The following is a 13,167-nucleotide window of genomic DNA, read 5'->3' on the forward strand; positions in this document are numbered from 1 at the left end:
GTTCCTGTCAAATCTGTCAATTACTCAAATTAATTAATTACATGTCAGCTGCTGACTTCAGATTCCTGTCAAATCTGTCAATTAATCAAATGAATTAATGTCACTTACATCTCTTTGCTCTTGTGAAAATATCCTTTTAAAAACAAAAGTAAACTCACGTTATTCTCTCCCTTTTTCTTACAGGAATGGGGACTGAGCCAGGACCTTGCCCATGCTAGACAAGCATCCTACCATTGAACTACAACCCCAACCCTTAACAGCTACAACCACTACTACAGTGTTTCTGAGCCTTTGAGGTTTCACAGGGCCCAAAATTTATTTCAGTATTCCATTATAAGCCAATAGATGTCAAAAAAGCTATAAACTCACTATTACTGATTAAGCATGAAAATCTCATCACTATTAAATCAGATATTCTTCTTAGACCAAGGGATTATCCACATTTCTCTCGGAGTATGACAAAAATGAGAACTGTTCTAAATAACAAAATACCTTACTAAGAAAACATATTGAAATTAGATTTTTATAATCCTATAATTGTCCTTTAATGATGATAAGTACTTGCTTCCCTTCCTCTCAGAGTTTTCTTTATCACTTGGATCATCTGATATACTTCCTCATCTGTGTGTGCATATATGAACACGGTGCACACACATAGACTGAGGTCAAACTTGCTGGCCCCAACTACCTGATTTTGAAGATCTGACACTACAATGTGGTGCTAACAAATTGCAGAAACAGATATTTGGCCAGGAAGGGCTTCACAACCCTTTATTACAGGCTTCACATCTATAATGAGATCTGGTGCCCTCTTCTGGCACAAAGGCATACATGCAGATAGAGCACTCAGATCCATAAAAATAAATTTCAATGTGAGTTAAAGACCAGGTCTACACAGTGAGCTCCAGGACAGCCAGGATTACACAGACTCTATCTAAAACGCAAAACAAGTTAAAAGAATTAAAATTCAAAATGGAAGCTGTTATTCTTACTGCTGGAAATATCAGAATAAGATTTCTTAATGTCAATAAATATATTTATATATGTGTATATAAATATATATACATATGGTGGATTTCATTTTAGTTTTATTAAATTTCAAAACTTTAAAAATTAAAGATGGGTGGTGGTGGCACACGCCTGTAGTCCCAGCACTCGGGAGGCAAAGGTGGTGGATCTCTGCGAATTTGAGGCCAGCCTGGTCTATTCCAGGACAGTCTATTCCAGGACAGCTACAGCTGTTACACAGAGAAACCCTGTCTTGAAAAAACAAACAAATATGCTGACTTGTAAAAATCTACATAATTATATAAAGAATTATGATCAAGACATGTTTTAAAGTATCCTAGCACTGGGCTGGATAACGCAGACCCTGACTCAGGAAACCTAAGACCAGGAGAGACAAAGAGCAAGTGCCCCGCCTGTCTGTGATCAGGGCCTCAGAGGGGACAGGACCCTTTCACAGGACAATTAATGTGCGTGGGGTTGAGGCCCCGCCTGTCTGTGATCAAGGGTCACAGAGGGGTCAGGACCCTTTCACAGGACAGTTCATGTGCCTGGGGTTGGGAAAGGGTGGGCAAGCACACAAGAAAGCAATGGGAGAAGTAGGTACACATTCCCACCCATCAAATCTTTTCAAAACATGAAAAACTCTGTATTACACATTATTGTAAATCACAAGGAAGAAGTTATGCTATAGGTGATCAAAAGAAAGATACACTGTTACCTAATGTTCCCATGTCTATCTGTACTGAAAAGAACCACACCCGACCACCAACTTGAAAGGGAGTTGGTGTTAGCAACCACACATGAAGTGGGCCTTTAACAAAGCAATCCACTGTCTCCAGTGTGTCACTAATGGATTAAAACAAAGGAGGGATTCTGGCTACGCTGAGAGCTTGCGGCAGCCATGACTAAACATTCTGGACACCTCCTACATGAAAGCATGGTGGCAGATGCTTACTTCTGCATCCTCATATCAGCTTATCCGCACCCTGAGTGAGAAAGGCATTCTCATTCAGCAAAAAGGTGAAGTTGAGAGCTGCAATTTTTCTAGTGACATGCATATTGTATTCTAAGGCCTATGTCTCTCTGAAGAAGTATGAAGAGAAATACCACACCCAAACTCAAAACTAAATAAATGTGGATTCTTTCTTCTGCAACTATACTCTATAAAATGGAAAGTCACACTCCTTACAAAAAGCAAGAAACACAGAAACCAAGCAAGACGGCATGGGAAGGCTGAGTGGCCCCGTCACTTGAGAGCTCTACCAATCTTGCTACACATTCAAGCGGAAGCCTCACCAAAAGAGGGAGACGGACCTATCGCTATATATAGCGTGTCTTCAGTTAACCATAAAATAATGTTTAATCAGCCAGGCAATGGTGGTGTATGTCTTTAATCCCAACACTTGAGAGGCTGAGGTAGACGGAGTTCAAACCCAGCCTGTCTACAAAGCAAGTTCCAGGACATCTGGGGCCAGACAACAAACCCTGTCTCGAAAAACAAAAAAAGTTCAATCTACACATGCCAAATGCCCATGTATTTGTATATATTACATATACGTTACAAGAAAAACATACATAATTATTCTAATATTAGGGGAAATCAAGATTTTCTGTGCAAAGGAGAACAGATTTCAGCATAATAGTAAAATAGTTTTATAAATTTATATTATGTTCAAACTGATTGAAAGGTTCTATCTAGATTTAATTCTTCCTTTTTAATCTCACACCTAATCTCTATGTCTATTTCTAGCATACTGAGCATTAGACTGAAAATTCAATTTGATGAAATTTAGGCTAGATATTTTTAGGTCTGTGACGTACTGCACCACATCAGGAAGGCTTCCTATCTGAAGGTATCTTTAATAGTAATGTTTAATAGTCATGTTTGTTTTGTTTGTTCAAGGTTGTGACAACCCAGGTCTGACAAGGATTTTAAGATGAACTCTGCCACTACTATCTACGTACGGCCTCACAGTTTTGTATTTTATATATCTTGGCATTCAATGCCTGTTTAAAATCAGTTAATTCATGAAAAGTTTCTTTTTTTTTTTTTTTTTGCTTGCTTGTTGTTGTTCGAGACAGGGTTTCTCTGTGTAGCCCTGGCTGGCATCACTTCTTTTGGATATAGGCAGACCCCTGGGGTTTGCTGGCCAGCCAGCTTAGACCACTTGGCAAAGACCAGGGCAGTGAAAGACCCCGTCTCAAACCAAGGAAGGGGGAAGGCATTTAAGGAATAAAATTTAAAGTTGTTTTCTTGCCTACACATGTACACATATGAACACAAACACACAAAAACATAAACATGCCTGTGCATATTTCAATGAACATGCAAATACGCACCCATGCTCGCTCACACAGAAAAAAAAATTATCCAGAATCAAAAGTCAAGAAACCAGTTATATATGGTCTAAGCTGGCCTCAAACTTGAAATCTTCCCGCTTTAGCCTCCTATGTGCTGGGATTACAGGCAGGAGCCATCATATTCAGCTCAACAATCAATCTTTAAAATTATTTTACAGTATGAGTGTTTTGAACATAAATATATATGCACTGATATATATGTGTGCCCAGTACCCCCAGACGAGAGGAGATGCCTGCCAGCCACCAAGAAAGCAGGACATGTAGAAAATAAGGTAATAAATCATGAGCCACGTGGCAAAGCATGGATTAAAAAAATATAGATTAATTTAAATGCAAGAGTTAGCTAGTAACAAGCCTGAGCTAATGGCGAAGTGTTTACAATTAATATTAAGCCTCAGGGTAGCTATTTGGGAGTGGCTGCCGCAATGGAAAACTTCCACCTATACCCAAAAGTCAAAACTATGGGATCCCAGGGGACTGGGAGTTAGGGATGGTTGTAAGCCACCATGTGGGTGCTGGAAATGGAGATCAGTCCTTGGCAAAAACAAGTTTTCTCAACTACTAAGTCATCTCTCTCCAGGCCACCAATCAACTCTTACGATACATTTAAATGTTTGTTACTGGGGCGGGATTGATGCTTCGGCACGCCTCCTCTGAAGACAGCCTTGTGACGCTCACATCCCTTTACGCAGTCCCAGAGCCAAACAGACCAGCCATCTCACCTGGCCTCAGTCTTGCTAGTCTGCCTTTTTAATGGGGCTACAGTACAGACTAAAGAAGGGGAAGGAAACTATACTAAGTTAAGAGAGGTGATGGAGGTTAACAGCCAAACAGAATGTGTGAAAGCTATAGAAGCTAGACGCTAGCTCAAATATAAAAAGTCAACAAAACCTTATCAGGATAAGAAGACATTTATTTATTTATTTATTTATTTATTTGTTTGTTTGTTTGTTAATTTTTAGGCGAGATCTCACTTTGTAACTCTGGTTGCAGGTGAGGCTGGCCTTGAACTCACAGAGATCTGCCTGCCTCTGCCCTGAGTGCTGGGAAATTTTCAGTAGACTTTCAGCCCATGGAACACAGCGCACCACTGTGATATACTCACCTCCACTCAGCAGCTTCATGACTAGCCACAGCTCATCCTTTACCACAAAAGACGTGTAGTAAGACACAATATTAGGGTGATGGCATTGACTCATGGCTTGAATTTCTTTCTACAAAGAAGAAAATACATGGTCACTCATTAAATCCCATCTTAAAGCATCCCTTATCAATTAGCAAATCCAGATTTGGTTGTTCCAGGATTATGTCATAGACTCCCCTGCGGTTTCCAAGGTACTAATCTCTTCACGAATGGTTACAGGCCAGGCTACATACACCTCTAACCCTGGCACAGTCTGACCGGGACACACAGCTGAGATCTCATCTAAAAAGACTACAGCAGGCCTTTAATCCCAGCACTCAGGAGGCAGAGGCAGGGAGATCTCTGTGAGTTTGAGGCCAGCCTGATCCACAGAGTGAATTCCAGGACAGCCAGGGCTACACAGAGAAACCAAAACAAAAAACAAAGGCTAAACCAGGAAATCATGTAGTTTCCCTCAGTCAGTTCTGAGGTAGATGCAGTATTAGCAATGTCTGAAGCAGAAAGTATGCATTGTTTATCACACCCTGGCACAGAACCTCAGGAAGCCTCTCCATTAGGGCACGTACTTTTACTTCAAAGCATCCTTGAATGGTTGGCTATCTTGGGAAATCTGGCCCACAGAGAATAATTACTAATAAACAGAAGGAACAGAAGGTGACTTTTTTTTTTTTTTTTTTTGTCTGTCTGTGGAGGAGGGTTGTTTTGTCCTAGTAAAAATACCTATTCAACTAATTTTTGTGAAATGATTGTCAATTCTCACACTTAGAAGTGAAATTGTGCAATGTTATAAACTAAATCCAGAGTAATGACCCCTGTGCTAGAGTCTAACTCTATCTCAGTTTATAAAAATTTTAGAGAACCCTGAATAACTTGGGGCCCTCAGGTCTTATCCCTGTCCCTTCTGACCTCACTCTTATGACGTAGCCACACAAATCAACTTAATGATTCTACCGTTTCCTCTGTATCACACAATACCACAGCACCTTAACTGAGCAATCTGATTTCAGTGGAGGCATTTTTAACATTTTCCCAAAGCATCCAGATTCGTCAGAGGCTGCTACTGCTTCTCCTCCTTTTTCTTTCTTCTCTTTCTTCTTCTCTTCTTCTTCTTTTTTAATTAAAAAGGCAGAAAAACAACTTTATTTTTCCAGATGGGAGAGGCCTTAGACTGGAAGTCCAAGAGCCCCTTAACTTCAAAGAACCTTGTACACCTTCTCCCGTTACAGCATGTAAATACTACACAGTACATATGAGCTTACTTGTCTGGCTCTGCTAGACTGAGGCTACATGAAGGCCAGGGCTTAGAACCGGATCCCCACATGTGATGACACATGCACGCAGTGTCCCCTGGGAGGGGAAGGTGAGAGGGATAAGAGAGTCTAAGGACAGATTCAGCTACACAGAGGGTTGTTAATGTATATTTATTTATTTTATTTTTGTGTATGAGTGTTTTGTCTGAGTGAATGTCTGTGAACCATATTCATGCCGGGTGCCTATGGAGGTCAGAGGAGGGTGTCAGACCACCTGGAACTGGGGTTGTGAGCACCATGTGGACTGAGCAAGATAAACCTGGGTCCTCTCAAAGAGCAGCCAGAGCTTTTAAGCACTGAACTATCTCTCCTGCCCCCTTCTTAGTTTTTAAGGCCACCCGGGGCTACATAAAGATTCTATCTCATAAAATGTTCCCAGCCATCATGGAGCTGCCTAGCATGTGCTCATGTGCTAGGTCCTTAGTTCAATCTCTAGTACGTACATACATACATACATACATTCATACATACACACACACACACACAAGCTTAAAATAGAACTTCACTGCTTTCTTCATTCTTATTTGGGGTATGTGTGCACCTGTGCACCCATAAAGGTCAGAAGATGGCATGGATGACTTGGAGCTATTAGTTACAGGCAGTTGAGAGCCACCTGACTTGGATCCTAAGGCCTTAACTGAGGTCCTCTGGAAGGGCAGCAAAAGTTCAGAACCACTGTCATCTCTCCAGCTCCTGAACTTACTGCCTAGTTATTTTCTGCACCACGCCACAACACACACATACACAAAACTGTAAGCTCAATGAAAACTAAGAGTATTTTTTGCATTTATCATTGTGTCTGGCACACATACAACTCTAATAAATAATGTCTGTGGAATGAATGAAATCCTACAGTGATTTACACAGCTTTTAATGTTTTCATGTACATACTTTATATCTTTGGTATAGAAAGATTTTTAAATTCTTCAAAAATGATAAATGAAGTACTCAAATGTTATTTTTTTATCTACTTAAATACAAATTTATTTCTAGCAAAGGCCTTGCTGAACATATTTTGCAAGCCCTCAAGTCACCAGCAGGGACTTTTCAAGGCCCCTTAATGTCTAGACCTCAGGAAAGAACAGGGAGAAGAACTGAGTAGGCCCCTGCCTATTAACCGTTATACAGTTGCATATAAAAAGGAGCAGGTAGGGCAGCGTGTACAGGACAATTAGTGAGGATGTTAAACGTAACAGGACAAATTCGTAAGGGTAATACAAAAGAATCAACAGGAAAAACTAGCTGAGGCAAGTATGGTCAAAGAGGCCTTGTCAGAAGAGATGTGCCTCAGTTTAGCTTTACAGGCTGCGGGAAACAGAAGCAGTAAGAGATGAAAAAGGCAAGTGCTCTCCCGCCTCAGTACTAAAATATTAAACCACGACTACTGAGTCTCATCCCCAGCCCCAGAGTAACATTTAAATATGATAAAATATGTGAGATATGTTTAAGGCATAATAATTGTTACCCTGACTTAATCATGTACTACCTCAATGGCCTTGCTCAATTCCTATTCTGCCAAATACTCTTTTATTTCTGAGGATGGGACACCAGTAAGGGCTTATCAAAGCTGGCTGGATCTCAGGTGGCTATCAGATAACCCCTAACTTCAGTACAATCCCATCTGAATGCTAAATGGCAGCCACAACCCACCTCAGTGACAACGACTAAGAAGGAGCAGGAGAAAGAACTTCCCTAGAGAATCTCCATCTCCTCAGTTAAGACTTCTCCTTGTTCTTAGCCCAACCTTCTTCTATGTATTTAACATCTAGGAACACGCTCCCGGCCCCCAACAGCTGGAGCTGTCAGCAAAGGGTCTTCTCAAGGTCCTGGAGCACAGTTAGGGATAAACACTGGTAGCCTGAGGGCTGGAAAAATGGCTCATCATGCAGAAGACCTGAGTTCTGTTCCCAGTATCCACACTGGGCAGCTCACATCTGCTGTAACTTTAGTTCTAGTTCTGGCCTCTGCAGGTGCCCGCATGCATGTGCACATACCCAATGCACACATCATTTAAAAACAGTAAGTCGTTTTTAGAAATTGGTGTCAGCCCTGGTTTGAGATGGCACATACCTTTAATCACAGCACTCAGAAGGTAGGCCAGCTTAGTCTACACAAAAAGAGGCTCAGGCCAGCCAGGGATAAACAGTGGATCCCTGGCTGAAAGGTAAACAAGCAAATGGCAGCAGAGTGAACAGAACTGCTTGGTTGAGTAGTTCATACTCAGTCCAGGCATTTATTAATGTCTATTATACCAACTGTGTCAGGCCCAACTGCAGACCATTGACAAACCCTCCTAAAACGGAGTCTGGTGAAGAAGTTCAACAAATGCCCTGACAACACAGAATAATAAACAGTTTAATAAGGAAGTTAGCAGACACCAACGAGTGCCCCAGAGAGACACACAAACTCAAGTCACAATCAACAAGGTCTTTCAAGGTCTATGCAGACAGTGAAGTAAGCTCAACTGTTTAAACACCTGGAACCTTCTGAGATTCCTACAAATCCAGCCTCTATCCTAACAAATGAAGACCTGAGGCAACTACTCTAGACTGCTGCTGCCATCTGAATAAGAGACGACGGAAAAATGATGAGAAGCTCATTGTTGGGTAAGGTAACTGCACCATGGTTGCATTCCTATTAGAGAGAGCTGAGAGGAGCAGAACTCTGACAGTCTGCACGCTTAGTTGTCTCTGAAGGGTTAAAGTATCGCCGAAACACAGCTGAGTGGCAGAGCACTTGCTAAGCAAGTGTCAGGCCAAAGCTCATTCCAGCTTTAAAAATCGTAAAGACAATACAGATGAAAAGGGAGGGGCCGGGAGAAAGAGGAGGCACACACAGTAGGACCTGGCAGCTGGCAAGGGAGGGCAAGAGAGAACAAACTGCACATCAGGGTGGCAGCTGCCGTAAAGGCCTGGGAACGACTGTAGGTCTTACAGGTTAAGCTAAACCTCTGAGCTTTAGCCCGAGAAACTGTATTTTCTAGAGTTTTCTAGCAGGAAACTGAAAGGACAACAAAGTAGAAAAGCCTCCTGAGACAACCCTCCTCCTCCACAGGGGGAGAGAATCCCCAGTAACACCTGTTCAGTTTTGCTTCCCTTCCTAAAGAACACACAAACACTAACAAGCCTGGCATATTCACTCTGACTCAAATTTCCCTTGCCACCTATGAAGCCTATCCTTGCTAATGAAACTGCTTCTTCAAAGTTCTTTACAATTAGTTAATGCCTTTATCCTCCCTCCCTCCTTTTTTTTTTTTTTTTTTTTAAGATAAGGTAGACCAGGCTGGCCTGGAACTCAGTGAGATCCACCTACCTTTACCTCTAAGTACTGAGATCAAAGGCATGCACCACCACCCCTGGCACAATTTTCTCATTTATTTCTTGGCTAATGTTAAACCTAGAGCCAACATACTAGACAGATACCGTAAAACTGTGCTGTATCTCTAGCTTTTAAAATTGTTTTTCCACTCCCCCCCCCTTGGTTTTTCAAGACAGGGTTTCTCTGTGTGGCTCTGGCTGTCCTAGAACAACTCTCTCTGTAGACCAGGCTGGCCTCGAACTCACAGACCTGCCTGCCTCTGCCTCCCAAGTGGGCAGGGTCAAAGCCAAATACCACCACTTCAGCTCCATTTTTTTTTCAATGATAATTTTTCTTTGCTTTTGAAACTCACCTTGATTTCTACCATTTAACTGACAGCTTTTAATTATTCAAAAGGCATGTTTCTTCCATTCACACAATTCAGTTAGTTTTTCATCCACACAGAATAAACCATGTCCTCATGCTTTTCTGTACCTGGTTGGCCTCACCTACTTAATTATTTTAGCTCTATCAATTTACATGCAGATTTCACACTCAGACCACACCCAGGTCTTCATGCACTGCATGCTTACCCATAGGTAAGCATTCTACCAATCAATGCAGAACACAGGCTGGGGGTGGGGGTGGGGCGCTGATGTATGGGATACTGGAGAAATAGGTATAGTGTGTGGAAAGGTTAATTAAACAGAGTATGAAAAAGCCATATGGAAACGTAATCAAGTTTTGAAAACATGTTTACAAAAGAGAAGCTACTTGTCTAAAAATTTTGAAGAGAAACATAACCAATAAATGTGTTTTAATCCAGCGCTTAGGAGACAGGCAGGAGAGAACCATGCGACGTGCACGCTTTGTCTGATGGAGATCAGACGTCACCAAATCCCCTACTGTTGGAGTTACATATTGTTGTAAGCTGCTGTGTGGGTACAGGGTGGGTTCTCTGTAAGAGCAACAATTACTCTTAACCATTGAGCCAACTCTCCAGTTCCATTGCAAATACCCTTAGAAAAAAACTCATAAAATAAAAATATCAAGACATGTACTATGGTAGATTACAGCTTTCAAATACTGTATTATTTAGGAAAGCATCTAAGGGGCTATTATATTTTCTCCTTAAGCAAAACAAAAAACAAAAACCCAAACCAAACAAAAAACTCACCAGGATTAATTAAATGAACTAGAAATGTCACTCAATAGAGCAGCATTTACCTAGCACACATACAATAGATATATCTAGACTTGATTGCTAACTTTACAAAACTAACAAAAAATAAAAAATATTTAATGAGCCAGGCATGGTGGCACATGCCTTTAATCCCAGTACTCAGAACATATAGGCAGGTGGATCTCTGTAAATTCAAGGCCTGTCTGGTTTACATAACAAGTTCCAGGACAGTCAGAGCTATATAGAGACACCTTGTCTCAAAAACCAAAAAAGTAGACAAAGATAAGACTTTTGAAGCTGTCTAATTTTCCTTGCTAAGCACTTACTACATAACTTCTTTGGGTGCTTATATATTTTGAGACAAGGTTTCTCTACATAACCTTGGCTATCGTGTAACTCACTATATAAGTCCTACACAAGGTTATATTCTTAAACTATACTGCTAATCCAAGAATACAACAGAAGTACAAAACAACCCCTGTGAGGCTACTTTTTTATTTTTAAACAGAACATCTTTTATCACCACTTGGTCCTATCTTAGTTCCCTCCCCAGAACCTGCAGCCTGACACGGCACATGCTTACAGTCCCAGTACTGAGGAGACAGAGACGGGAGGTTCTCTGAAGCTTGACATCTGCCAGTCAAGTCAAATTAGCAAGCACCGGGCTCACCTCAAAAACACAGTAGAAAGCAACTGAGGAGGACACCCAACACTGGACTCTGGCCTACATGTGTACTTGCAAAACAAGTACACACACAGCAAAATAAACTCTCAAAATAAATTAAAAGCCTGCATGGCGGTACATGTCTTTAATCCTATCGCTCAAGTGGCAGGAGCAGGTGATCTCTGAGTCTGGGAGTCTGAGGCCAGCCTGATCTATGCAGAGTTCCAGGGCAACCAGGGCCACACAGTGAGACCCTATCTCAAAAAATAAAAGTTTCTAAAATAAATACAAAGAGGCAGAGGGCCCATCTACCTCGTATCTTACATCAGTGAGCATAGCACAAACCGATGTTTCTCTAAAGCCAGTAGCTTTTAAAAGATTCTTGACCCAGGAATCACAATCCATGTATTACTTAGAGAAATGAGAACTAAATAACCACCACTGTATTAATAATCACAAAGTGCAATCATATAATACTAGAACACATGTTCAATAAACTATCCATATTCAGTGGATACTACACATGTATTTACTAAATCTACATGAACAAACACAAATAGAGCAGTACAATAAGCCATTCAATGTACAGATCAAATCACAAAAAATGCTAATAAATTTAAATATTCAAGCTTGGTGTTGGTGGTGCACAACTTTAGTCCTAGCACTCGGGAAGCAGAGGCAGGCAGTTTCTGTGAGTTCGAGGCCAGCCTGCTAGGACAGGCTCCAAAGCAATACAGAGAAGCCCTGTCTTGAAAAACCAAAAAGAAATTAAATATTCAGTCTAAGACAGTATGCATCAGATGTTAACCTGAGTAATAAGACTGTAACTTCTTCCAACGTCCTTTGATTTTATAATTTTTAATAATCACTTATTAATGAAAATGAGTCATCTTTTCAAAAGTAACTAACATAACTACAGAGTACATCTCTCCATTTCAGGAATATGAGCTATGGGGACTACAGAGAAGGCTCAGCAGTTCAGAGCACTAATTGCTCTTCCAGAGGACTGGGTTCAATTCCCAGCACCCACATGGAAGCTCACAGCTGTCTGTAACTCCAGTTCACAGTAACACAGTAACACAGACATGCTTCATACATGTAGGCCAAATACCAATGCATATAAAAATAAACAATTATTTAAAAAAAAAAAAAAAGGAAGGAAGAAGGAAGGAAGGCAGGCAGGAAGGAAGGAGGAAGGAAGAAGGAAGGCAGGCAGGAAGGAAGGAGGAAGGAAGAAGGAAGGCAGGAAGGAAGGAGGAAGGAAGAAGGAAGGCAGGCAGGAAGGAAGGAGGAAGGAAGAAGGAAGACAGGCAGGAAGGAAGGAGGAAGGAGACATGAGCTGTGCATACCAGGAGTTCATCCATGCTAGTCTGGCACTTCTCCAGGTTTATCCGTTTGATTGCCACTCTCTCCTTTTTGGGGGCACAATAAGCTGCCTGGACCACAGCAGTTGCTCCACTCCCTGAAAACAAATACATAAGCAATAATTAATTAAACAAACAAATAAAGCAGGGCATTTTGAATCACCAAAATTTAAACAGTGAAGATTAAATTAAGCCCACCTTGCCCCACAGTGACAACAGAGGAGACACACCCTAGAGAGCTGGTGAACACAACCTTAAGAACCTCAGGACCAACAAGGTGGCTCAGTAGGTAAAGGTTTCACCTGACAGCCTGAGTTCAAACCCAAGGCCCACATGGTCGAGGGAACTGATCCCAAAAAGATGTCCTCTGACCTCCACACTCACACCATGGCACTTAGACACACACACACACACACACACACACACACACACACACACACACAAAATGCAGTTTAGAATTAAAAACAAAAACCACCCTCAGCTGTTTCATGTGTATAGCCAATAAATAACAGTACAAAACAATTGAAAACTGTTAGGATTCCAGTCCTAAAGTATGATAACATAGGCCCATACCCTGTTCTCCAAATACAAGTAAATAGCGAAGGTATAGGAAGGAGACAGCGCACTTAGAGACCCAGAAGTAGGAAGGCCCACGGTGAGCACTTCCCTCCCCCTCCCATGTCTGCACCCCAGAGCTACCAAGGACGCACGAACTAGAAGGGCCTGCCCTCTGGGGAGAGACCTGTGAATAAGGCAGCTCCCCAGCCCTCAGCACAGCAAGGACTGTCCCGAATGACCAACACTAGCATAAACACGGTCCTCCTCTTCACACCTTC

At 41.6% G+C, this 13,167-nt stretch overlaps 1 protein-coding gene across 1 annotated transcript in view; it reads right to left on the reverse strand.

Annotated features, from left to right (window-relative positions):
• Positions 1–13,167, reverse strand: part of Oxsr1 (oxidative stress responsive kinase 1) — a 77,738-nt gene that overhangs the window by 41,951 nt on the left and 22,620 nt on the right. Inside the window, exons 2-3 of the mRNA XM_051202271.1 lie at positions 12,317–12,429; positions 4,475–4,583 (exon numbers count right to left, since the gene is read on the reverse strand). Of these exons, the coding sequence (XP_051058228.1) occupies positions 4,475–4,583; positions 12,317–12,429 (222 nt within the window). The remainder of the gene's footprint in view (positions 1–4,474; positions 4,584–12,316; positions 12,430–13,167) is intronic.

Source organism: Phodopus roborovskii, unplaced genomic scaffold (genome assembly GCF_943737965.1).
Source record: "Phodopus roborovskii unplaced genomic scaffold, PHOROB, whole genome shotgun sequence".
Taxonomy (NCBI): domain Eukaryota; kingdom Metazoa; phylum Chordata; class Mammalia; order Rodentia; family Cricetidae; genus Phodopus; species Phodopus roborovskii.